The sequence below is a fragment of the Melozone crissalis genome, unplaced genomic scaffold (genome assembly GCF_028551555.1).
Source record: "Melozone crissalis strain CALT ecotype California unplaced genomic scaffold, PUWL_Pcris_2 ptg000013l_1, whole genome shotgun sequence".
Taxonomy (NCBI): Eukaryota; Metazoa; Chordata; class Aves; order Passeriformes; family Passerellidae; genus Melozone; species Melozone crissalis.
Window position 1 is genome coordinate 56,931,174 of NW_026535791.1, and position 27,927 is coordinate 56,959,100.

At 38.1% G+C, this 27,927-nt stretch overlaps 1 protein-coding gene across 3 annotated transcripts in view; it reads left to right on the plus strand.

Moving 5' to 3' along the window:
* FRMPD4 (FERM and PDZ domain containing 4) overlaps positions 1–10,109 on the plus strand; it is a 293,442-nt gene extending 283,333 nt beyond the window's left edge. For 2 of the 3 annotated variants that reach the window (XM_054271551.1, XM_054271552.1), the window contains 4 exons: positions 3,208–3,346; positions 3,944–5,005; positions 5,330–6,601; positions 7,732–10,109. In XM_054271551.1, the coding sequence (XP_054127526.1) occupies positions 3,208–3,346; positions 3,944–5,005; positions 5,330–6,601; positions 7,732–9,083 (3,825 nt within the window). In that variant the 3' untranslated portion in view covers positions 9,084–10,109. Of the gene's footprint in view, positions 1–3,207; positions 3,347–3,943; positions 5,006–5,329; positions 6,602–7,726 lie in introns of all 3 variants that reach the window. The other variant, XM_054271553.1, reaches the window with a different exon arrangement.
* The last annotated feature ends 17,818 nt before the right edge of the window (positions 10,110–27,927 follow it).

Here is a 27,927-nt window from a genome sequence, read left to right on the forward strand (position 1 = left end):
TGCTTTTCTCATTGAGTTTTAGATTAAGCTATGCTGTTCTGAACGTTTTCATGCCAGTAGTACTCTGTGAGTACATTTTCAGCTCTATTTTTTGATCACACTACATTTATACTACAGGTTGGGCCTACAGTGTACTAGGCTGGTGTTTTCCAGCACCTGGATTCTACTTTGATTTTTCTCCCAGCTGACCCCCAGCAACTTGCTTTGTTATTTTGTTCATGTATTTCCATGGTAAGAAGATGTGATGATGAAACTGACCTTCTTTTGAAGCTCCTTCTAGTGTAATATACAGTATTGTTACCAGTAAAGAATTGCCAGCTGCATTCGACCAGTGTCCCCTGTAATCCAGTGTTATACCCAAAAAGTTTACTGCAAGTAACCACATAACAACTGACAATTAAAAAAACTGTAAGAATTAATGGGGTTTTTTTCTTTACCTTTATAATTCCAGTTCAGTATTCACAGATGCTCATCATCTACCTATAGTAATTTAATTTCTTTTAAATATCACTTAACACTCTGCATCTGTGTGGCATCTAATGGCAAACTCAGTGGAGTTTTCTGTTATGCTGTCCTGGTTGTTTTCACTGTGGTTTCCATTTGGCTTTGAACTGAAAGGTTTCATAGACTTTCTAGGGCATTAATCTGAAAAATCAGAGATTGAAGGTGGAGTTCTCATTGTATTTGAAACTTAAATATTTGATTAAAATAAATAGAACCTAACACTTCTTTTTGCTTACCCAGCTATACACAAAAAGCACACATGAGGAATATTTTACTAGGCTTTTGCTTTGAATGCTTTAGGTGTATTGACCTGGAACAGTTTCTCTGTATTTAAGGTAATGAAAAAAACATTGTTGTAAAGTAATGTTTAAAGGCTCTTTGACAACAATTTAAGAGAAATTTACAGGTTGGTGAACACAGCATCTCTTTCACCTTACTTACTTAGCAATGGTAACATCTGAGGATCTCAGGCTGCTTTGCTTGCATTACTGTGCTAAACTCATAGCCCTCTTGTAAGAAAGCTATTATCACCTTTTTACAGATGGGGAAAGTAATATAGAAATTAAATCCTTCCCATCTGCCCATAGGTAATACGCAGCACAGTATGCCATAGTATTATGTATTACCATGGTATTATCTTGTTATATATTAAAATACAGTTAATGTCTTATTGCTAATTGTGCATATCCTCATCTCCTTGCACTTACACATGTGATCTTAAACCCAGAGAGACTGACTAAAAAGTAAAAATCTGGGAGGCTCTGGGTGGAATTTGACAAAAAGTTGCCTCTCTGTGGGACACAAGTAGGGGTTGTGACCATGTCCTGTAAAGGAGATCCAGGCACACACTGGTAGGTATTCTTAATGATGTTTTCATCCTTTCATTTACCCTCAAGTAGCAGGTTCATATATCCAGCTTCTGAATGTACCGGAATATGTTATATATGATATTATTTTCTTAATTAACAGACAGTTCCGATTTTTCTTTTATTTTTGTTTCTTTAAATATGTTCTCAAGAACGTTTCACTTGGCAGAAGCAGGCAATAAAAGTTTAGTTGTCACAGGACTTTTCAGGAGATTAGCAGTACTTCACAGAATTGTTTTCAGCAATCTGAGATTTTTACAGAGTTCATCAGTTTCTGCCAATCACTGCAGAAAATTTGAGATTAATGTAGCATTTCAAATGTCCATTTTTAGTAGTTGCTCAAAAGAAGAGATGAATTAATCCAATGTAGTTTTAATAATTTATAGTAACTATAATAGCTATATTTGAATACCTTGAAAGAAGCATGTACTGAATAGAAGCTTGAGCTGTAGCAAAAATAGGTTAAAGAAAAACAACCTTAATATATTTTTCCAAATTGGTGAAAACAATTTATACAACATTCAGGGCACCTGGAACACTGTGCCCTAAGGTGCTGTAGCACAGGCTTTTAAAAACTCATCAGACCTATTGTGGGTTGGGTAGTAAGCTGTGATCAGTTATGTTTTGGCCCCAGCTTCCATCAGAATCAGTTCTCTTTTTACTAGTAAGGGGTTGAGTAGGTTGGAGAGCCTACGTGTGATATTCCTCCTGGAATGAATGATATAGGTCCTTGCATCTGTCTTGTGATAGTGGGCTCTGCATGCTAAATTATGATAAATTGTCACAAATGTCCACATACTATGAGTCACTACAAACTGTGAGTGATAAGATGTGTTGTCTGTGGCCTAATTTCTATCTATGCATCATGGTGAGGGCTTCATTTTTATTTCCTGTCTAGGAGTTGTAGAGGCTAGCCACCTTTGTAAATTACATTTGAGGAGAACAGCTTTTGGTATTAAAAGCTATAGAGACTTGAACAAATTTTTTAGGCAAGAAAATGTATACATAAAGAAAAGTGAAAGAAAATCAAAATTGAATTAAAAGAAAATGAATTGAAGAAAAAAGAATTAAAGTATGTTTCACATGGATATCTTGGGTTCAGTGCTTGTATCCTGGCAGCCACAGTTTTTCAAGGCTCTGAGGTCTCACTTTTTGTTAGGACTGTCTTTTTTTTAGTGTTTTATGTTCGCTTTCTTTGCTGGTCACACTTCTGGTGATCTTTCTCCAATCTCTTTGTCTCTGCTTATCTGCTTATTTTTTCACCAGTTTTCTTTTCAGTAACACCAGGCCACAAACACTGAAATTTTTTAACCTGTCCCTGTATTGCAGTGTAATGATAGCTTTAACCTGACTGCTGTATTTCATGAACCTCAGTTTTCCCTGACTGTTTGCTTCCCCTGTCATGCTTCTTTGCATATACTTAGTGCACCACATTTTCAGGGAAGCAGCACATTCTCATACAACTGCAAGACTCTAGCACCTGCTGTACCAGGTTCTCCACTTCTGGCATATTCAGAGTAATGTTAAATAATGCTTTTACCAGAGTAAGATATCTATGCAAGAAAAAGATGGAGCAAGAGTCTTAAAATAGTTAGCTTCATTCAGAAAGAGAGTAATCAGTTGTTAACATGTCTAGTTGGACTTCTACCTTACTACAACTCCAATCTTGACTGAACATTTTACACTGTTTGATATTGGTAGTGAGGAGAACAAATTCTCACGTGTATTTTTCATTGTGGTGTTTGTGATGTAATTACTTTTGCTCCGATGTAATAGTATTGTCAACAGGCAAACAAACTGAGGAGGAACAGCCTTAACTTGATTTTATTCTTCTTAGCCTATTACTCTTCTGATGGAGTCATCAGATGCAATGAATCTTGCTTGCCTAACAGCTGGATACTACAGACTGCTGGTTGACTCAAGGCGTTCAATATTTAACATGGCCAACAAGAAAAATGCAGGGGGCCGAGAAACAGGTATTTATCTCACACTGTGTTACCCATGGTCCAGTGTGTAAAGCAGAAGTCAACTTAAGCCAGAGCACCTCCAGATAAATAGAAAGCTGTGTCAAATGACATCTGATTGCTGGCTCAGACCTAGCATCACAGTATTCAATTCAGCTTAGTAGTGTTCTTGGAACACTACTACCCAGTTTATGGTAGCATTTCCATGGTAAAATAAACCATGTGTTGAATTTCCTTCATACTCTAGTAGACAGATGCACTCTTCCTGTGAGTGCTATTATTTTACATGCATATATCTTTTGTCAGAATACATATGGTTTTGTAGAAACCAGCTGCTTTTGTGTTACTATGCCTGGAACAGCATTAATACCTAGCTGAGGTTTAGATTTGTTTTAGAGCACAGAAGTACCAGTTAAACTTTAGGTCATTAAGTCAACAGGTATTTAATTTAGAACAGAGATGAATTTGAAAACACTTTTTTGAAGTATTTGATGGCTCAGCTATCCTATTCAGAGTGTTTAATACTTAGCATCAACAAATTATTGTTTACAAATTATTTGACTTTGTTCTTTGATTTCACAATGTTGATTTTATTTCACCATGCTATAGGACCTGAAAATAGAGGGAAGCATAATATCCTTGCTTCTGAGTGGAATTGTATACCAAAATCTACCACTTTCCTCGCCGAAGGAGATCAGGAGGCGCAAATGTCCTTTGCTGATCCAAAGCAGAAGACTATAGATGTTTCTGAAAGTCTGTTATGTCCAAAAGAGCACAGACATCTGTACATAGAAAATACTTATAATTCAGGTGGATTTGATCAGCATCTGGCCAAGCAAAGTGACCCTGCTGAAACAGAAGAAACCAGAAATTTTAACCAGCCTTCACTGCTGTCACTCTCAGGTTTGGAACCTAGCAAGAAAGCACAGGATTCTCCCAGGGGAGCAAAAGTTTCCTTTATATTTGGAGATCCCAATTTGGATGGTCTCAGTCCCCAGACTCTTGGCTATGAAAGGCTTTTGGATGAAAGTCCAGAAGTATTAGAAAAACAAAGAGCCATTTATCTTAGTAATGCCAATGATATTAAAGGCCTGGAGTTGTCACCAGATGCTGAAAGCATTCAGTTTGCTACAAACTCTGTTTACGCAACTATAAGCGATGGTAAAATATTTGGAGCTGCAGAAGGGATAGAAGAGCCTTTGCTGCATGATATCTGTTATGCAGAAAACACAGATGATGCTGAAGATGAAGATGAAGTAAGCTGTGAAGAAGATATTATGGTAGGAGAAATCAATAGGCCTGCTCTTCTCAGCCTTTCTGGTTCTAGTGATGACATTATTGATTTGACTTCACTTCCACCTCCGGAAGGTGATGACAATGAAGATGATTTCCTTTTGCATACCTTAAACATGGCCATTGCTGCTCCTCCACCTGGTTTCAGGGACAGTTCTGATGAGGAAGACTCTCAGAATCAAGCGACACAGCCTAGAGACAACAAGGAGCAAGACAGTAATCTAGGCAATGATGACATTCCAGTGTCGCTTATCGATGCTGTCCCTACTAATACAGAGGGGAAGTGTGAGAAGGGGCTAGATGATGCTGTAGTCTCTACTCTTCAAGCACTAGAAGCTTTGGCTGCTTCAGAGGAACAGCAGACGAATGACAATTCAGGTTCTTTCACCATAGTTACATTTATTCATTGAGAATCATTCCATCTCATCCATTTAGCTTTGGAAGTACTCCATTTCATGAGGGTTGGTTTGGTTTTTTTTTAGTTTTCCTTTTATTTTTTTGCCATCATTTTTCATACATCGTATTTCATGTTTAATGGAGCCACCACTGTTATTAAACTACCTGTCTCGGGAACTGTGCAATAAAGTCAGAGTATTCTTACAAAGAATATTTTTGTCTCTAATACACCCCCTTTTGCTTGTCGCTTATCCAGGTGCCTCAGCTGCTGTCATTTAATTGACTCTTATTTTTTGTGGCTTGCAGGTGTAGCTATCCTGCGAGCATATAGCCCTGAGTCATCTTCAGATTCTGGCAATGAAACAAATTCCTCTGAAATGACTGAAAGCTCTGAACTAGCCACAGCACAGAAACAGTCGGAAAACACTGCACGTATGTTTTTGACCACAAGTGAAGGCTACCAACCGCTTGTGGAAGAGCAGACTGAATTTCCCATTGCTAAGAATCAGGCTGGAGGGCCAGGTATGAAGCCCTCACAGCCCTTGGCTGGTGGTCAGGCTGCAGAGCTACAGTCAAAAGTTGTGCCTTCAAAGCAGATTCTTCATTCCAATAACATGGAAATGGAGCCAGAGACCATGGAAACAAAATCTGTCACTGATTATTTTAGCAAATTGCACATGGGATCCTTGGTATATTCTTGCACTAGTAAAAGGAAAAATAAGATGACAGACAGCGAAGTAAAAGCATCCTCTGATGGCAATGCTACTGTGAAAAAGCAACAGGGAAATAAAAAAGCAGAGTCTGATGAAGATCTAAAAGCTAAATTTGGAACTCTTTCAGCAAGAGACAGCCAGCGCTTAAGCACTTTCAATGTGGAGAGAACTGCCTTTCGCCAAAGATGGTACGCTGCCGATGATGGGGCAGCAGATAAGCCAAGCCCAGAAACAGTTAATGGGAAGACTTTTCCAAGAGTTCCTGTCCTTGGTAAAACAGAAACTGACTGTAAGGATGAAGTGGATCCTGAGGTGGATCAGGATGACACCTCAGGGCTTAGCCAAGGTGAAAACTTCCTGTCAGATATGACTCCCGTGTCTTCAGCCAAAGACCTAAATGATGCAGAAGATACTGATCTATCTGCAGATGACCATCCTTCAAAGCTTCCAGAAGCTGAGCAGGGTGTGGCTAGACTTTGTGAGTATCACCTGGCTAAGCGCATGTCATCTCTGCAAAGTGAAGGCCATTTCTCGCTGCAGAGCTCTCAGTGCTCCTCAGTGGATGCAGGATGCAGCACAGGCAGTAGCACGTGTGCTACCCCCGTTGAATCCCCTCTTTGTACCTCTGATGGTAAACCCATCATCTCTGATCCATCAATGAAGGGCATTGCCTATGTTCCAGCAGATGAAAGAGCTGCCATTCTTCCAAACCACGGAACGACATACAAGGACCTGCACCAGCAGCCTGAAGCCGTGTGTCACAGAATGACGGTGCCTGTTGTGCATTCAGCAATCAATGCTGAACCACTTTTCGGCACCTTGAGGGAAGGATGTCATCGGATCCCCAAGATAAAAGAAACTACAGGTACAGCAGTAATAGAGTGTTTCTTCTGTTTATTCTTAAAGTTACAAGTTCATGTTGAGGTCTAGGTAAGACATTTCTATTACCTTTATCTGGAACTACATCATCAAGCTGTAACAGACAGTGAGATTAGACCTTCAGTTTACCTGTTCATTTTATTCGTTGAGATATTCTGATGATCTGCATACAAAGATCAACTTTTTAAAAAACCTCTCATTGCAGTTATAATATTTGGAGGGACACTGATGAAGAGGCCTCTTTTCCACTCTTTGGAAGCCTCTCCAAAATCCACAGTCAGTTGAGTCCCAGATGCTTGTTAGATTGTAAAATTACTTCAGAAGTTTTATTAATATAGGGGAGCAAAACCTTTGATTCATTTCTTAGGTGTCTTATATGCTATTTTAGCAGGTTGTCAAAAACATGCCAATATGAATAAAAAGCTCTAGATGTTAAGAATAAGAAAATGTCACTACCTTATTAAGCATGAATTTACTTCACAATCTGACAGTAGGTGTTTCTTTAAAGTTATAAAAAATGCAGTTTTCAGAGACAGCATTCAAATTCTTTCAGCTGAATTTTAAATGTTTCCCTCTTCTTGGATTGCAACCCACATGTAGCACTAGTGTGTGAATGCATGAAAATCCAAAAGTGGAACAGACTAAGATTTAAAATGAGAAATAATCTTTCTCTGCCAAAAACTGCTACAAAACCAAACCAAAATTACTATGAGCACATCTTTCCATGCTCTTTCAGGTGTAGTTAAAGAAGGTATTTTAATCTGAAATTATTCATCTAATTAGTTAATAGAAAACATGCAGTCCAAATATTAGGGGAGATTGAGGATGTTTTGTACACAATTTGCTATTCCTTTTCTTGAGTAAGTCTGATGTAGTGAAATGAACAATTACTTATTCATAAATTACAATTTGTTGACCGGTTGTAAAAGGCATTTTAGTGAAATACAAAAGACTTGTAATGAACTTGTATGGAATATTTTGAGGAATGGGGACCATTGGGAAGTACCAGGAAACCATTTGTACTGACTGTTAAAAGATATTTAAAAGTTCAGCCTATGAATATTATCAGGGTGATGCTTAATTATTCTGTCTGCTCTTCTACTACCCCTAGTGTAGCTTTCACAGAGCCTGAAAAGGGAAGACAAGGAGGCATGCCTACAGCTTTTCCTAGACAGCCTCTAGCTGACTCCATCATGCTATCATCCATGCTATCAGAATCAAAGGTGCCAAGTCAAAATGAAGACTCTTGTGACATTCCCAAAGTAAATCAGGCTTGTGGGGCAACAGTTAGTTTATGGCCATATGACATGATAGGAGGAAGCCTCAGGATGCCGCAGAGCAAGAAAATGCTGAGACGCAGCAGCAGCAGCAGCAGCATTGGAAGATCTGCAGGCACTGAGATGCTGTTTGAGAAGAAGGCAGCCACGGCCAGCTTGAAATGCCTGGACACCACCCAAAAGGATGAATCCAAATCAGAGAGAAGGGTGGAATTTTCCCTGGGCAAAAAGCTGTCCAAAAGTTACTCTCAGAGTTGTGTGTACGTCAGCACTGATAAGAAGGACAGTAAGAAGTGTTCAGGCACTGGCACCCGCCAGAAGGACTCCAAGCAGTGTCGAACGCTGCCCTTGCGGAAGCTGACCAGCAGCGCCTGGAGGTGTCGGGGCCCCTTTAGCTATTGCTTCCTCAGCAGAGGACATGATGACAATGAGGAGGAAGATGACCGAGACAGCCATCAGCTCTCACATCTCTTCGAACCACAGACCCCGTGTGAGCTCATAGAACCAGTTGCTCAGTCATCCGGAGACAATGAGCAGGAAGTCTTGGAGTCCCCGAAAGCTGCTGAGCCCCCACGTGATGCAGTCAATGAGCATGAGAAGAGCAGTGCTGACACCCAAGGTGGCCAAATTGATGTGAATCTCAACGATGTAGCCTTCGATGCACGAATCACACGAATAAATGTGATGAAAGAGAAGACATATGCAATGCCTGATGGATTTATTGCAGCACAAAAGGATGCCAATGAGCTACTCTCACTGGTCCGAGCAAGTATGGGCAAGAGAGAAGATTTACATCCAGAAACATATGACCTTAAACTTTCTAAGTACAAACAACTGTTATCTTTGGAATCGAGACAGTTGGGAAGTGCCTGCAGGAAAATGGCCATGGCTGATAAAAGCCCTGAGGAAATGCTTTTGGCTATGACTTCCAGCTTTCAAGTACTCTGTTGCTTAACAGAAGCCTGCATGCGTTTAGTTAAAGTCATGAACTCTGAAACACAGCAGCAGGAAATTATAGCTAAGATAGATGAGGTTGTAATAAACTACATTTGTCTTCTGAGGGCTGCAGAAGCAGTGTCAGGCAAGACCTCTGGTGATCCTAGCATTAAACTCTTGGCTCGACATCCGAATACCATGGCCGCTATTGTAAGCACACTAACACGTTCTCTTAAAATGCTTTTAAACAAATAAAATACAAAAGTCACTTCATAATCTACCTTTGCAAAGCCATACATTAAAAAATTTTATTTACTGTATGTGTATGAACTAATGTAACAAACTCAGTTTTCTCTGTATATTTTGTTATTTTATATAAAATAGGTAGGAGATTTAAAAAAGTTAAAATACTGAACATTGACAAAAGTAATGACTAGGTATGTCCTTCAGTTTATACAAAAACAACAGCCAAAACGCCCTTTCCCCAAGATCAGAAAAACAAAAAGAAAAAAGTCCCATATAGGAGCAAATTGATGTTTGGCTATTTTTCATATAGTCAAATTTATGGTTGTATGAAGTGAACTTCTAAAGCCTGTTATGTAATGAAATTGTTTTCTGTTTCATCCAAGTTTTCACTTGGAGAAGGCTCCATGTTTAGAATGATTAATTAAATCATAATGTATATAACACAATATTTAATGTTTTAAAATTATAATTTTTAAGCATTGAAAATAGCAAAAAGACATTTAAAATCCAAGAGACTATTATAACTTACTAGAGAATATATATATAATAAATGACTCTTTTGTTCATATGGACTGAATTACCTGATTCTTCTTTTCTAGGAAATTATGTATTAAAAAAAATGTATTGAATATATGACTATACCAACTTCAGAGGGGATCTGATGTATTGAACTTATAGTGTTGGCGTTTTAGACAGTGAAGGTAACTGTGGAGGACTGAGGACACAGAAACCAGAGTAGTGGTGTTGTTCTCTCTGAAATGAAAGATTGATGCCATAATGGTCAGACCAGAATGTATGAGGCAGGTCTACATACCCTTTTTCCTGGTCAATGACAGAGAGGACCATCAGAAAATTCCTATGCTGTTTACTGTTTCATCATATATTTATGGTGCACCTGAACAACATGGACTGCATCTATTTTGTTAAATATTTTATACTTCATATTTTATGATTCTGAATGTTTAACTGTAAATAAGTTAGAAATAAAATGAAATTTTCAGAATACAATAAATATCTCTGAAATATTTCCAGCTAGAGACAGTTCTTCTCTTGAGTGATGACAAAGGCAATTTGTGAGTAATCTCTTCCATCTGAACCTTTCTGGAAAGCATTTTGTACCCTTGTGTTTGAGAGGCGGCCAAAGCAGCAGCTCTCAGTTCTGGCTGGCAAATAAGCTTTCACAAGAGCATCTGGTGACCTTCTCAGTGACCAAGGAGCAGCAGCCTCCATTCTCCAAACTGCTGTAGGTAATTTTCAGCTGTTTCTCATAACACCATGTGCAAAGGGTATTACTGCTCTTGTTTTGGAAACTTAGCCTTTCGGTTGAAGCACACGTGAAGCTTTCTGTGCTGAACTAGAATGACTAAACCAACAAAAAACTTTCTTGCACTTCACTTTATAAAACAAACACATGCCTTTCCCTCTAGCTGCAGAGAAACATCTTCAGAAACACAGTAGCAGAATCTTAATGTGTTGTCTGTGGTAGAAAAATCTGATTTCTGAGACCAGTTCACTTAGTGCAAGGACCCACGTTGGAGGGCAGCTCAGAGGGAGGCTGCAGGCTGGCTTACACTGCTGGTGGGTGACAACAGCTTGTCCTGTGTGGTGCTCACACTCAGTGCTCTCCTTCTGGCAGCCCAGAGAGTGGGGCTGTGAGTGCCGCTCTTGTGCTGCAAATGCTATGGGATTTGAGCATGTCATACTGAGGAAAAAAACCAAGCTGAACTGTTGCATTGGTGTCTATTCCTTGATGGTTTTCTGAGTTTATAAAAATGTCAACAATGATTTAGAAATACCAAGTTTCAGAAGGTAATTTATATTGTCACAACTACGCATTGACATAGATAGGAATGTGTCACTTTGAGCATTTTTAGTCCAGTTCTTTTAATTCCACTTCTTTTCAATTGACCTAATTTTATTTCAAAGGTAAGTAGACTTTTGTTCTTCTTACTGTTCAAGATCTTTTCTGATTGTAAACATGTTCATTTGGCTCCTTAAAGTTAACTATGGCCTCTGGTCTCTGTCTCTCTCTCTTTTTTTTTTGTTTTTGTTTGTTTGTTTGTTTTTCCTGTTTGGTTGGTTTTGGTTTTGTTTTGGGGGGTTTTTTTGTGTTTAGCAAGGGGTAGGGGGAGGAGGGGAGAGGTGTATCTTCTGCTTTTTAATGCATTTTCATAGAATCATAGACTAATTTGGGTTGTAGATCTAAATGGCTTTCTGTAGTTCACCTAGTTCAACCCCTGCTCAGGTCTAATTTGATCAGGTTGCTCAGGGCTGTTTAAAGGGTTTACTGGATGCCCTCCAAGGATAGATGTCCCACAATTTCTCTGGGCACCAGTTCCAATATTTTAAAGTATTTATGGCTAAAAAATGCAAAAACTTCTTTAGGTCTAATCAGAATTTTCCATGTTCCAACAATATCTATTGCCTTTGATTATATTGCTGTGCATCCTTTAGAACAGTCAGGCTCTATCCTCTCTCTAGCCTTTCATCAGGCAGCTGTAGGCTGTAATAAAGTCTCCCCTAAGTCTTCTCTCCTCCAGACTGAGTTAAACCAGTTTCTTCAGTCTTTCCTCATATATCATGTGCTGCAGCCCCTGACTAGCATGGACTGGGCTCCATGGTGTGATTTCATAAACCACCACCATGCTCTTGTGTCAGTTTTGATAAATAGGATCATCTAGCCAAGCTCTCTGAGGCATCCCTTAGAAGCAGTTTCTTCTTCCCCCAGGACTTTAGATATCCCCATGTGGTACCATATGAATGTCTTTTTCATAATGTTTCCATACAGATTTATGTGCAGGCTTTTAAATGCTGCCTTGTGAGAGCTTTGTACAATGGCACAGCTGCTGGAAATTATTTGTCTACAGTCTCCTACAATCACACGTATTCACAGGCATATTATGTTAGTGTCTCACAATCATCCTTTGTCAGAAAGTATTCTCGTATTTCTACTGGGCTTTTGGGAGACCCTTATTGCAACCTTTCGATACTTAAAGAAGGCCTTAGAGAAGGATGAGGACAAGCCTTTTAGCAGGGTCTGTTGCAGTACAAAAAGAGCTAATGGGTTGGAACTACAGATACAAGAAAGAAATTATTTTATTATGAGAGTGGTGAGGCATGGAACAGATTGCCCAGAGTGGTGGTAGGTGTCCCATTCCTGGAAACATTCAAGGTCAGGCTGGATGGGGCTCTGAGCAACCTCCTCTAGTTGAAGATGCCCCTGCCATTGCAGGGGGTTGGAGAGCATGACCTTGAAAGGTCCTGTCCAACCAAAACTGTTCTGTAATTCTAAGATTGTATGATTCAGCTTGTCCTGTACAGCTGAGAGTATTGAATGATAATAGACATAACTTTTATTAATTCTGGGGCATATCAACTGCACATCAATTGCTGCTGAATTACAGCCCATTTCTATTAATCTTGAGCTTTAAGGTAACCTTGTCTTCCTGTGTGGATCCTAATTGATTCCTGCATTAATTGCACATTTTAACTTCATGACATGAGGGAATGCCATCAGTATGTACCTACTGTACTAAGGCAGTAAGGAAATGCTAAATGATATCATGTTATCTGTATACAATATATACAATGTATACAATATATATGCATATAGTGTATATATAAAAGTTTATACTTTTATAAACTTTGATATATACACTATATGTTTAGTGATTTTTAACTTGGCTAAATGACAGGCATCTTCATGTTTGAGTCCTTGAGTTCAGGCTGTTTTAAAAAAATAATTGGGCAAAGTTTGCCATTTTGCCATTAAGAAACAAAGCTGCATACCTACACTTTTTTCCTTCTATTTCATTAATACTCCTTCAATTCCTGATCACTGGAAGATCCAGAATGCTTCCTGATGTCCTCACTGTTCACCAGACGTGTGATATAATCACTCTGGCACATTATTCAAAGCTGAGAAATGCATTCCTGAGTACCTTTGTTTAAACACAGTTTATATCAAAGAGAGACCTGCTTACTGTACTGAAATCCAGCTAAATTTAGTAGTATTTTACCAGGGATTAATTTGTCTCACTAGGGTGAGACCAGAGCCAGAGTCTCTTTGAACTAAGCATGAAACTGTTAAAAATTGAAAACTTGGTTCATGTCGCAAATAGTTTAGTGATGAACATGTGGCACTAACATTAACCAGTATTTTTCATTTGCCACTCAAAATTCAGTAGTAGCTGTTCTGCAGAAAAAGAAGGTGATCACAATCTTCCACTGTACTATCTGTGGAACAGCCCTAATTTGTTTTCAGACCTAGATTTGGCCGAAGCCATAGAGAGGTTGAGGCACAAATCATTAAACTCTAAACTAAAATAAATAAAATAAGTTAAAATAAAATAAATAAAATTCTAAGTACATTTTCCTATAGGTGTTCACAAGGTAAAATCTGAAATTTTCTGCCAGTACTGATGAAATTTGGAAATGCTGATGGGTGGAAATTCATAAGACTCAATCAAAACTCTTCCTTTAGAGCCTGTAAAGCTATGGATTCTGGGGAGAGCAAATTCTGGCCCATGAGATCTGGGAGCAAATCTTTGATTTCGTAAGGGTGGGAGGAAAGGCAAACTAGCCTAACACCCTGTTATAGTACAGCAAATGCAAATGTTTCAGTATTGATTTTGAGGTGCATTTCTTTTTTGAAGAGAGACTGCGGAACATTTTTATGCAACAGGAAATACTTAACTGCATTTTAGAGCTCATTTTGTCATTCTGAAAAAAAAAAACCTAATTATTTACTCTGAGCCTGCAAAGCTAAGAGAGAGAGAAAGGAATGCATTATGTCTCCTGCTCCACTGGGAAAATACTCTAAAGTCCTTTTTTTAAGTGGTTGTCTTGCTGCACTGGGTTTCTGTGGACCTTATTGCTCAGGTTTCTGAGGTGTTTACTCCTTATGATACCTGCACTTGAAACAGTCTTCTCTTAGTCTCAAAACATTTGACAGAAGTTACCTTGAACTATTTCAGTTTTTCTCAATGGCTAACTAGGTTATTGTCTTTGTTCTTCAACCATGCCTTCTTTCAGGATTACCTTTTTGTCTTTTTGGTCAGAGAGATTTGAATTATATCTTGCCACCTGTTTAAGAGGTGCCTCTACTGATCAAAATAAGGCACCTATGTGATCCTTTCACCATACTTTTAAAAGTGGAATGAGAGGGCATCTGAGTGTTTATCTAGTAGCCTAAGAAACTTCTTCTCATCTGTGAGGCCAAAACTGCAAAACACGAAAAAAATATTGGGAATATTGGCCAGGCTGAAATGCTTGTCACCTTCTCACAGGGAATGTCAAAATTTCATTTTGACACAGCCAGAAATGGTTGTCCTAAGACTTATCCTCCAGATGATGCTTCCCCCTTTCCATAATGCTGAAATGAAGCAGAATTTTTCAGTCCAAGTGGCAGGGATTGCAGCATAGGCCAAGTCCCTACATCAGCATTGCTATTCTTCAAAGTCGGACAACTTTCTCTTGTGGTGGCAGCGTCAAGTTTCCACTGAGGGATGATGCCTACATTTTTCCACCTTTCTGGAAGTGGCATTAGATGTGTTCCCTCCAGTTTGACTGTCCATTGGGCAACAGGATTAAACAGGAACTGGCCAAAGCTTCACATCCATATCATGGAGTTCCACATTATCTGAACTGCAGGAATGGCTTTCTGTCATATCTAAAGTTGTTCACTCAAAGAGAACTTCACCACTAAATGATCCATTTTTAAACTTGATAACTAGAAAGGGTATGTGTAGGTTTCCTTTCTCTCTTCCAGCATTTAACTAGCCCTTGGCAGAATGCCATAGGGAACTGTATTAATTTATTAGTCTTTTATCCACCAGATCCTCCTCAAAAAAATGTCTGTCTGAGCTCTACCAGTGGATCTAGCACAAAAAGATTGGTGTATCAGTTTGTGTCCCACAATGCTAATCTTCCTCTATCTAGAGCATTCATTTAGGTGTCTTGCAATACTTTCATGAGAGTGGTTGAACTCTCAGGCTGCCTGTTGGACAGTCCCCTGATAATGTAGATGAAACATATGCTCCAAACCCTCTGTCCCCAGTTTCACTTTCCCCAGTTGAGGGTAAGGTGGGATGAAGGACGCAGAATTTTAATATCAAGATTTTCTCCCTTTCTCAAAGAGACTTCTGCTGCTACTCATCTACCTGTTAGGTATGTGGGCTACCTGTGGAATGTGGGCTATTTGACTCATCTGAGTCTAGAAATGCTTCTCTCAATGCTGCAGATGGAGAAAGACTCACTCTTTCAGCACTCCTATTTCTCTTGTGCCTTATAAGTAATGGAATGGAATGTAAATTATTAACTAGATTAGGTTTTGGGTTGATGTTTTTTTTGGCCTTCCCATCAGTCCAGTCTGTTCCAAGTTACCTGCTCAAACTGAAGCAGTCTGGTCTTTTGTTGCATGTTTCTTACCCTTAATGAAGTCTGTTTACTATCTGTCACAGCCTTGAGCTGTGCTTATCAAGATCTTTCCATCTGCCAGGCAAGTCAATTGCAGGAATTTTAATTTGGTGTTTCATGTTCTCCTTCTCCAAAAAAAAAAAAATGGCATTCTTTATTGTTATCTACTCTGTTAGAAAATCAGAGAAATCCATACCCTTGTGATTCCTTTTCTGACCTTACTCTTCAAAGATAGGCCAGCTCTTAAAATGCAGCCATCATTTTTGCTGAAGGTAGTGTCTTTAACATCACTTATTTGTTTATGCTTTCCTTCACCTTTCCTTGGGCTTCTAAGAAACATGCTTTATTTTGTACCTTTAATAGCAAAAGAGCTCCCTTTATATTTGTATTCCAGGCTATCTCAGAATATACAGACTGTGTATATCTCTGACAGATCCAGCAGTTATCTAGATGGATGGTAGGTGTCTCGGTATTTGCTATAAAACTTAGGAATCGATACTTCCAACTGAGTGTACAGCTTCTGTGAGACTGCTGAGCTACTGATCTGCAGTATATCCACCACTCTTTTCCCAGGCACTGTGCCATCTCTGGTGAGCTGCCTTGAGAGCTGCCACAGCACTTGGCAAAGTCAAGAACCTCTGGTAGATAATTTGTGTCGCTTAATTTTATGAAGTCTCACAGGGTGAGCAAATTGTAACAGACATTTTTTATGAAAAATCCTTAGGATTTTTCCTCCTGAGAAGCTGTGAGGCCTCAGGAACAAAATGTAAACATTGATTATCTGCTGCTGTGGAATGCAACAGGTGCACCTGTGATTGGTCTCATAGAGTTGTTTCTAATTAATGGCCAATCACAGTCAGCTGGCTCAGACTCTCTGAGACAGAAGCTTATGTTATCATTCCTTCTTTTTCTATTCTTAGCTAGCCTTCTGATGAAATCCTTTCTTCTATTATTTTAGTATAGTTTTAATATAATATATATCATAAAATAATAAATCAAGCCTTCTGAAACACAGAGTCAGATCCTCGTCTCTTCCCTCATCCTCAGACCCCTGTGAACACGGTCACAGCAAATGTGGATATTAATTTAAAAGCTGAAAAGGGAAGAAATTCTATTAACTCTAAAAGCTCTATTAGCAGGGCTTGCTTCAATGTTTTAGACCATCTCTGTGTGACTGATCGTTTAAACAATTTATGGCACGATAAGGGAAGTTTTATGCTGTTGTGTCAAAGGTGATGACAACAGTATGAGTGCATCATCCCTGGTTATTACAAAGGAAAAATCTCTGCTGTCTGGAGGGATAAGGGGTAGGTGTACCCTCAGAACAGCTTTATTTATAGTCTGTGGATCCTAAAGAAAACTCACTACTGGTAAGTTATGTTTCTTTCTTGGAGACCAATCTCTATTCTCTATTCTACCCATGGAAAGGATAATGGGGCAGCAGTCTGTATCAAGAAAGATGAAATTATGCTTATAAAAATAAAGTTGCCTCATATAGTTGCCTCAGATGTGCTGATAACTACTAACAACAAGCACTACCCTCCCATTTTTATGTAGTAATTTGATAATGGGCAACACTGAGATGTTGCACAGTGGTAATTGTTTTTACAATGTTTTTTGAGTTGCTCTTCAGAGAGAAGATGTTTTTTAAATCCTTTTTGGCAGTGCATTGCAAGATTCTTCCATGTTGCTCATGCCTTTCAAGTGACAGCATGGGGAGACAGCAAATGTCATAAACAGCTTTATCCTTGTAAATCTTTTTCTTGTGCTAAACTCTAAGATTGTATATAGGACAGGTTTGAAAATGTTGTATCTAAGTATTATTGGTAACCACCTGAAGGCTTTAGCCTGTGTTCCAGGGTTTGGTTTCGGCAGAAGGGCTGAGTTCCTTAATACAAATAAGTCTTTCAGTATCCATGGAAGGAGGTGATCTTATTTAGGAATCCCAGTTTCCTAATGGCCAGGACTGTTTTTTTCTGAAAGAGGTGCTGAAGGATCCAGTTTTACTTTACTTTACTTTAAACGTTTATTGCCAGTGGAATGGCCACAGATGCAGCTGAGGATCTAGTTTGTCCCTGGGTTGGCAATGCAGACACTGTGGATGCCTGAAGAATTTCCCAATCTGTCATTTTGCTGAAATGGAGCATCCTATCATCCTCGCAACAATTTCTGATATGAAATCTTTGTGAGTGGCTCAAAGGACTGGCAACCTTGAGAAAACAGAGATCCACGGTCAAACTTCTCCAAGTGTATAAACACAAGCTTACTTCTCCAGCTTATCTTCAACTGCTTTCTGCAGTAAGAGGAGAAAAGTGCTTGTGCTCCCTCACTTAGTTCTAGTCCAAAGTCAAGTTTTTGGTGGAAAGTTTTAATGTTTTCCAGCCCCACTGAATATGTTTTTTAGGGCTTCTGCTACAGGTCACTTCTACGAGCAAATAATGGGCACAAATGCAGGGCAGCTAATTGTACAGCTGAGCTTCTCCTGCCTGAAGCAGCCAGATGTACCTTATAGCATGGTCAAGTTTCAGCAAGTGAAATGCCTCTGAAACATTACTACCTATGCAGGACACTACTTGGATTAGATACTTCAATGTAAGATATTTATCATACTGAAATTTGGCTTTTTGTAACCGTGATCTCAGTTTTCTTTCATACACTTCAGATACTTAGATTTTGCACTTGAAAACCATGTCTTAAGAAGCAATGCATTAAGTATGTTTCTCATTAAGGATGCTTTTTTTCTTCTCATTAGGTGTTTTACTTTTAAAAGCAGTTCCTACCTTCTAAAATGTAAAATGTTTACTGCAGCATCTTCTCTTTAAATCAATGAAGCAGAATATTAAAAACAATCTTCTTTAAATATATGGAAGAACTACGAGAGCAAGGCAGCAGTACATTCCTTGAGGAGTCAGGAGGGGTAAGTATTCACCAGAACAAGTGAGGACGTGCCTTTCAACTGCTTCCTTTGTACACTCATAGGGCTTCAGGTAAAATATTGTGTCCAGGAAAATAAAAAAGCAGACCACCTTTGCCTTGGAGATGCTTCTACGGAGCTGCCTGCCAGCATGTCCTCCATAAAAAGACAAAGTTGCATCCGGCAGAAAGGTTCAGGGACCTGCACCAAAACTTGAAGAATATTGTGAAGAGTCTTGGACAACTCCTGTGTCTCTGTGGAGGCAGCCTGTTCAGCTCACATGGCTCTGCTTATGGCATGAAGGTAAGATTGCAATTTAAATTCTTTTTTCACATTTTATAAATTCAATTTCAAAGCTCCTGGGGTTTTTTTCTGCCTGAATTTCTGTTGCCAGTCTTACTGACTTAAAAAAAGAAGGTTCAATGTTTTTTCTCTCTTCTCTTGCTGTATAAGACCACATAAATGAGTAAATTAACCACTAGACTATTAAAAAAACCTGACTCTACACAAAGGCTTGTCTTGCATTTAAAAAAATTATCTGTACAGTCAGTTTAGATTTGAGATCTCCCATAAGAATTGCAGTATTGTTGTAATTGCAGTAATGTCAGTAAAAATTTTTAAAAGAAACTTCATTTTGCGTAACTGAGTTCCCCAATGGCAACTTATTTTAATGACATTGGACGGTATTGGAGTCTAGCTTTTTTTGTTTGCTGCTTTTTAAGCTTTATTTTTCCTTCCCTGCCTTTTCTAAATTTCAGGAAAATGCAGTTTTCTTTGCAAAGCTTGAAAAGGAATCTAATTTAAAATTGCGTTAGTCTTCCTAAATGTCCTTATTTGCACTTCACAAGTTACACATTAATAGACTGAGAGTCTTTTTCCTTGCAGAAAAATTTGCACTGTTTATATCTCTTATGTCAATAGGACCTTTGCATTGAAAGGTACCTTCTTCTAGCTGAGTCTATTTGTGTTTTCTCAGTGCAGACAGGCAGGCTCAAGACCCATCTTAAAAGGACTTGGGGTTTTCTTTGGGTCTTGGGTCTTCCTTTGTAGATAGCTGTTCCAGGATTATCACTGCTTTTAATTTCTTACCAAAGCCTCAAATAAAAAGATAGTTCTAATAAATTTTTTATTTAAATAGTTCTTTTCTGTTACTGGTGCTTGTGCATCAAATTCCAGATGAGATCTGACCCATTTTTATACAATGGTAATATTTCTTCTCTGTCTGTGGAAAATTTCTTGTCTGGCTTACCGCAGGATGCCTTTTACCCTTCATGCCTGAGGCACACTGGTGGGTTAGAGTCATTCTGTGAATTACTGGTATGCTCAGTTCCCTCTCCTTAATCAATTAAAACTTATGAACTCCTAAGTTACCATGGACTTTTTTTTTCTTTCCCCGGGGCAGAATTCATCTTGCTTGACTCTAGTTGTCTAAATGCTGGGTATGGGGTATAAATCACATAAACACCCTCTGTAGTCAATGCATGGAGTGGAAGAGGCATCTCCAGAGGCACATTCAAAGATGTCTGGAATAAATCACCCCCTGGATGTGTTTTTCATTCTCTTTCCATTGGCAATGTGGAGAACTTAGACAGCCAGCTTGTCTCAGTGTTGAATATAGGGAGATGAAGATTTCTGCTCTGCTCTGCCCCCTCTTTCTCTTCACACTGTTTTAAATTTTAACTCACATCAATTAGCATTTGTCAAGGTCACCTACTCCTCACTTCTTCTAGTGACATCTGATCATCACTGAATTGATGATGCTTCCTATCTTTGAGTCAACAAAGTGCTTTGAATGTACCAAGAACTCCACCAAAAAAATGCATTTAAATGGAGGGATGTGCAGCTTTTTCCAGGATGTTTGAGGATGATGTTTAGCCAGTTAGAACACATCTCCCAGCTTTTCAGACCTTTTTCCTTGTTTGCCCTATTAATACTTGCATTTTTAAATTTTTGCTTGCAAAGTTTTAATGCACTGTGAAAATTTAGGGGAAGGTTTCTCCAAAGCTACTGGAAACGTTTGTGTGATTACTTATCATATTGTTTATGTTAAGTTAATATGAAATTGGTTTCTTTTGTTTGATCATCCTGCTGATTTAAACTTGAACAGAGTATTAATTCCACCAAAGGTGCTTGAAAGTGAAGCTACAGCTCACTTTAGCAGTGAACAGTAAGAAACTGTTCTAGAACTAGTAATGTTAAAGATTTTCTTTGAGTTGCTAGGGCTGAATTCTGGTGCTTAAATGCATTTGAGGCTCTTGGATCAAAATTTCTTTTACTGGATCATTAGCAGAATATGGTTATTGAAAAACAAAAAAATAGGATTAATTTAACTGACTGGAGATGTTTTTATCAGAAGTCTTCAAATGTGAGCTAGTCATGTTGAGGTCCCTTTGAACTGGAGAGGAATAGGCACTACTGGATGCTACTCATATCACTGGAAAGTAAAGATGAAAAATAAGTAAGTGAATTCACATCTAGGAAATGCCCATTTCTCTGTGATAAATTTTTAGGAAAGTCTAAGCTGACCAGCTCAAATGTTCATGCTTACCTTGTAGATGCTTCAAGTTGTTTGTTTTTAAAGCTAGCAAACGAAAAAACCCAGCTGAGAAATTACAAGGGTAATGAATTTCATCAGTTTAGAAGGTCTATGAAGCTTTCTACATTTTCCCCCTTTTTTGTTGTTTTGGTTTGGATTTTTTGTTTGTTTGTTTGCATTTATCATTATAGTGTTTTCTCTTCCTATTTTTATGTCATGCTCTCCTGTTAGCTCTTTTGAAAAGCATATTTAAGCCAGTAGAGGACAACATGGAAGAATAAGTTTGATAATACTACACAATCTGTGTTGGTTTTGGCACCATCATGTCTGTACTGGTTTGGTTTGGGATGTACCAGCTTTCCCAGCCTTCCCAGTCTCTCTGAGTGCTCAGGGACCAGCACTGTCTGCCAGAGCTCCTTGTACACATGCCCTGGCCTCTCTAACCCTTTGTACCACCAGTGCTGGAGATAAAGCAATGAGCTGTGAGAGCCTGGAAAGGAGTGTCTAGCTTCTCTATAAATCTCAATGTTTTATTTTGCATCAAACTTTAATAGGAGTGATTAACAGCCCTTCATAGTTGTTGATGGTTTAACAACAGATCTCTCTGAATACTCATTAGTATTTGCATAGACATTACATAAATTGTATTTTTCAAGATTTAGAGGGGGCAGAATTCCCAACTATACTTTTCTCATATTTCTAAATGCCATTTCAAGTAAATTGCAGGTCAGTATAATAAATAGCAGAAAAAAGGCAGATGGAGAATGTGAAACACAATTTCAGGAATAATGCCTTAGTTATAAATGAAAAGTCAAAAGACTGTTTCTCTTTTCTTAGGAAAATGCCATGTTTTTACTTTGAGCATATGTTGTTATTTCCTCAGAGGTGCACAAAATCCTTGTGTAGTTCTTACATTCCAATTCAAAAGGCCAAGGTTTTCTACAAATGAATCTCACAATCTCAGATGGGCCATTTTAGGGGATTGTAACAGCTGTTTGTTTACATTTATTCTTTAGGATGCACATCAATTTCCATGAGACTACTCACATTACATATTCACAGCTTTCATTATATCTCTTTTTCAGTTCAAATTGGCCAAGTATGGTCTTAGTCTGAAGGTTAAACTGGTTTAAAAGCAGTGAATTTGTTGACAGAGCAAAGTACATTTTGATGATTTTAAAATATTCTGCCAACACTTCAGAAAAGAACTACATCAAAAGCAATCTCCCCTCTTCACTCTTTGCTTTGAATGTGCATCACTGGTGATGTCAGTGGAGCTCTAGTAAAACAGTTGTTAATTAACTTATGTCCCTTCTCATGGTGCTGCAGAATAAAAGCACAAAATGTTGTAGGAGCAACCTGAAGAGCAAACACTTGTTTGTTTGGTTCTTTATTAATAATTTATCACGAAATGTTGTCAAATTCTCTCAACCTATGATGACATTCCCAGGACTGGACCCCATCAATCTTGCCCCATCCTGATCATTACGATACATGAGTTACTGTAATACTCACTCCTGCAAACACTTCTCAACCAAGCATGAGTTCAGATTTGTCTGGCAACTTAGAGTAACAGTGTGCTCTTGAATATACCTTTGAAAACAGAAAGAAAGGCTGCAAACCCAAAGTGAAATTAATTTAAATTAAATTGAATTGAATTTTTTATGAGCTGTCCTGAAAATAAACGGTCAGAGCATCTAGTGGCTCTTATATGAAGATCAGAAAGTAAAACAGACCAAAACCAGCCAAACCTTATTTCCTCCTATTATTTTTTTCAAGGTTAGAAAAAACCTGCATGGAATAAACATTGAAAAATCAAAATTATTTCAATATCCTTAATTTATTAAGGCTTTGTGTGCGGATAATTGTTCCTTTAATTTAAAACAACGGCCAGCACTTGCCTTTTCAGATATCCCCATTTACTCATGTGACTTAGTGAAAAGTGTTGACACTGAGACTTGCTTCACATCAGGTAAAAACAGAGACTTTTTGCTCTTGTGCTCTTTAGGCAGAATCTATAGAGAATGCTGTGAGCCATCCTAGAAACCACAACATGTCAAGCTTCTCTGACAGAGTCCCATTTTGTACAGCCATATCTGGGTGCTGCCTTCTTCACATTTTGCTTTCCACATTCCTGCTTCATGTACCACTGACATCCTAGTGCCTGCCCTTTGAGTAGGAGTGCTGTAGAAATCGTACATATGGGGAACAGCAACATAAATTTTGCAGAGATAGGAAGGTTTAATTTTGAAATGTCACAACTTTTGAGTGTTTGACTTAGGACCTTCCCTGATTTTTAAGCAATTTTCTGGAGTTACAAACCCCAAACAAGTCTCTTTGCATGCTACAGTGAGATTCACACAGATTTTGTACCTGTTTCTCCTGGATAGCTCTTCTGCAACATCACTCCTTGCAGGGCTAGAAATTCTTCTTTATTTCCAGGTGAAAACCGCATTAATCTTTGTTACAAACCTTGGGCCTTTTAAAGGGTTCTCTTTCAATCTATGATAGCATCTTTCCACCTCACATTCCCTCTGGTTTTCTTTAGCTAATCAGCAAACTCTTTTATCATTTTAATCCAGGAGATTCTTTAGAATCTGCTTAGTCAGGCCTTTGATAACCATCTGTCTCTAGTTATCTCATATGTACATACTATCATCACATTTACATTTTTCAGTATATCAATAGCTCTTAATCATTCTGGCCCTGATTACTGCCAGTGGCTGAGGTTGTTACCATTACCTGTTGACACTACACATTTATCCCATTTCTATCACTTCCAGTCCTGAAGGGTATTTGATTCTTCCTAAATGTTATCTTCACCAAACCAAACAATACAACAGAAAAAACACTGACAGAATAACAGCTTTATAAAAATGTTGTGAAATGAGGAGTTCATTTGGTGTAAATAAGTGAAGAGTGAAAATTTAATTTAATGAAAGGTTTCAAGCTATTTCAGTGTTTCAAAGAAAAACAAAGTTGTAGTGTTTAGGCACTTCTCAAAGAATTGGGCTTTCCCTAAAATGTGTCAAAGCCCAGTAAAGCAAGCAGAGATGGGGAGGAATGGTGACATAGATGAGAAGATTCCTGAAATCCCAAGGAGAGAGTACCCAGAGGAGACAGAAAAAGAACACAAGCATCATAGTAGCAAGGAAAGTTTTTGTCACTTCTTGTTCTTAAAATAGCCTTGCCAATCCCAGTAAAGCAAAAGTATTGAATACAAATTTGGATTTTTTTTTTTCAAGCAAATGAAGCACTGGTGAACCTTGGAGGTGGGGAAAATAGACAAAACTAAAAAGTGGGATGAGAACTGCAGACATGGGGGTGGGAACTCAGCACCAATGGAATCTCTTTGCATCATTGAATTATTTGGCCCATCCAGGTAGGATATTTAAATTTTCTAAGCAGGATGGGAAAGAAAGTGACTAGAAATGGTTCCAGTGTTGTATAAAACCACATGCCTTTTTTCATTAGAAAGTGTTAACCAAGACTAGAGTGTAGGTTGAGGCAGGGACAGCCACTGTGCTCAGAGAGAAAGGTCTAGGGTACTTCAATTGGATGATGACTCTCAATTTAAAAAAGTAGCTTAGAAGAGAGACATTTTAAAGATTTTTTTAATTAAAAGGTCACCAGGAGATAACATGGTATTTTACAGCAATATTGAGACTTTTATTGGATTCTCATAGCCAAACTCTTAGTTTGAGTTCCCTTATACATCCTGCAAGCAGAATTGGAAAGGACTGTGTGGACAATTCCTCAGAAAAATAATAAAATTCTTTTAACAGTCATGCATTTAAGCAAGATATGTTGAAGCATTAAATGAAAAATATGGGGTTTTGCTGTCTTCTGGATCAGGTAATATTAAAGCCAGATAGCTTCTTATTACAGTTAGTCTACTATCTTTAGATTTCAACTGGGGGGAGAAAAATGAAACAGTGCAGTTGTTTAGAAATATTTCTAATATCATTCCAGGTGTTCCAGCAATCAAACTGAAATCAAATATTTGAGTACAGACTCTTTTCTGTGCTTTTCTTTAGATCATGAGAAGAAAATAAATGGAAATGGGAACAAAGAATGAAAAATTATACAAAGTATAAAATGACTAACAGAAAAAGAAAGAGATGGAAGATGTAAGTAAGAAAAAGATGTCATGTAAACACCTTGAAATATCCTATGCTCATTGTAAAAGTGAATAGATATTTCTATGGATTTCCAAAGTACATATTTGTGCCTCTAGTTACAAATAAGTTTTTCCGAGACACTGATTTCAAAGGTGTGCTACTCTAGTCTCATAAATTGTCTAGGTCCATAAGGTCCATTAAACACTTCAATTAGAGAGTAAAAATAAAATTTGATTCTTTACTTAAATATTTTTTCACTGTTGCCATCTTAAGTTTGACCTACCTGGTTCACAACAAGGGAAAACACCTAAGTTCTGTTATTTTCTATGTATAAAGCTCACACTAATGGATTGCTGCAATATCACTCCCCTCAAAAGATAGAACTCCATCAGGTCTGTAGAAGGACTTCATAAGTCATAGTGCATGACAAAAAAACAATTATAGATAACAAAATTTGCAAATTTAGTGTTGTCAAGACTTTTTTTAAAGCAGGAAAAATTCACTCAAACTAGCAAACGCATCTTATCTCTGACATATTTAGATTTGATGCTTAAATTATTACATGGCTTTTGCCAAAAAGCACACAGGAACTAAGAAAAATTTTTAAATTATTTTGGGTATAGTTATGTAAAAAATAAATCTCTGCTGATAGAAGATTAGAAAATAGAGATTAGGTTCTTAAAATACATGAAAATCTGAAGTGAAATTGTGGTGCCACTTTCAATTATCTTTTCTCATTCCACATTATCTAAAGCTACCCAGGAACAGTAGATGCTGCTCCAGTTTAAACAGGTTATCATGTCTTGTTGAATGTATTTGGTGGCTTTATTGACATCTCCTGATTATATATAAAGTGTGAGGGGAGAACAATTAATCATTCTGGAATACAGCCTAATGAATTTTAAAATTAATATTCTCTTTCTTTTTTCTGTGCAAGCACTCAATGAATATTTGAAAGCCTGTTTTTTTTTAAGTGGTTTGTTTACAATAGAGTAGTCTTGTCCCAGTCTGTCACTTTAAGCTTTTCAATTATTTTCAGAATCTCAGATAAGCTTGACTGAAAGACCTAATCTTTTAGTTCATGTCTTCATTAAAGATGGCATCAAAATAAATCCTTCATTAACATCTGTTGAACAAGACCAATGCTGCTAGAGAAATGCTGCTACATCCCCAGCCAGTGTGAATGAAATCCTTAATGAGACTATCTTCTGATTGCTAATGTCTCCTTCTTAGCAAATGAATGGAAAAAATTAATCTTAGCACCTTATCAGGTCAAACAAGCAAATCAGAAGGGGCATATTTATTTTTGTTCCAAGAGCCAGAACAATCAAGAGAAAAAGCACATAAATTACTTAATGAAAATCCCAGAAATAATAATGTCTAAATGCTTTCCTAGGTCAAGAGCAGCATCCTAAATGATGTTTGTAAACTACCAGTTAGCCAAGGAAAACAGGGGCACACTGATTTTACCAAGACTGTCACCTAATGCTCCCTAATTAGGAGAACCCCACAATTTGCTTCAGCTCTCTTGACCCATGATTTTGACGGCTACCTGCACTGAGAACAGTCTAGAGACTGTTTGTACACAGAAGTGTTGAAACCCTGGCTGGCAGAAGCAATTATCCTGGCTGCTTTTGCTCCCATCTGTGTTTTGTAAGTACCGAAGGTCACCAAGTGGGAACTGAATTAACAAGAAAAACCCCAAATCCTCAAATGAATAACCCTGCTGAAAGGAAGATCTTACTCTTCTCATATCTTCTGGTTGCTAGCCTGAGTAGACAAGAAAGGTTTATCTTGGTTTTTTCATATCCTAATAGAAGAGACCATGTAAGAAATGAGGTTTAGAGCAGGGATCATTAGCACCAGGCCCCAGCCTTCTCTTTTCTCTCACGAGGTCTATGGTCTGGGAGTAAAATCAGCTATCTTCTGGAAACATTCAACAAGAAAATTTTTGACCCCCCAGTGTATCCATCCACTGCAGCTACAGGGAAGGTTCTGCCACCTCACCAATGTAATTTTTACAGCATCAGCCCAGGCCCCTTCAAAACTCCATTATTGGCTGCAGAAGTGCAGGACTTCATCTTTAACCTCACTCTGCTTTTAAGCAAAGAGTGTGCTGTGTCATAGCCAAGGTTTGAAAAGCTGCAGAGAATCTGGATATGTTTTTTACATAGACTCATTTGAAATTCAAATATCAATTGAGTAACTGATTTAGAAAAAAATGTGTTATTCTGCAGTGCATCGTGTGGCAAATAATTATGGGACAAACTTCAAGGTACACAATATAAACATTTTTGCTTGAGAACTCTGAGGAAGTGCTTATATTTTGTTACAGTGAAAGTGTGTCTTTTACCACCACCTGACCTGAAAGCAGTCAATGAATTTTTTTCACAATATCCTCTGTAAAAATTAGATCTGAGCAGATACCAAACTCTAAAAGGGCATCCTTTACAACCTAGAGATGACTTTGAAGCAGGTTTTTTAACAATGTCATGTCCAGCTTTCTCCAAAAAGGTCAAATATTAATTATTTTAAAGCTGTGCAATGGGATGCAAGGGATGAGAGCAAGAAATGTGTGCACATGGCAAGAGATTTTTATTGGGGATTTTTAACTAGGATATTATGACAGGAGGCCAAACCCTTGAATACTATTGGTGTCCTGTCCTGATTTTTCCACTGACAGATTGTATGATCTTGAATAACTCATGTAAACAAATCAGAAGGCTTTTAAGGATTTAAGGATTTTAAGGTAAATGCTTTAAATAATCCTTTGCAGGAAATTTTCAGTCAGTGCATGCACATCCAAACAGAAGTCTCAGCAGGGATTTAGCAATGCTAGAGGAGACACATGAAAGAAAACAACTA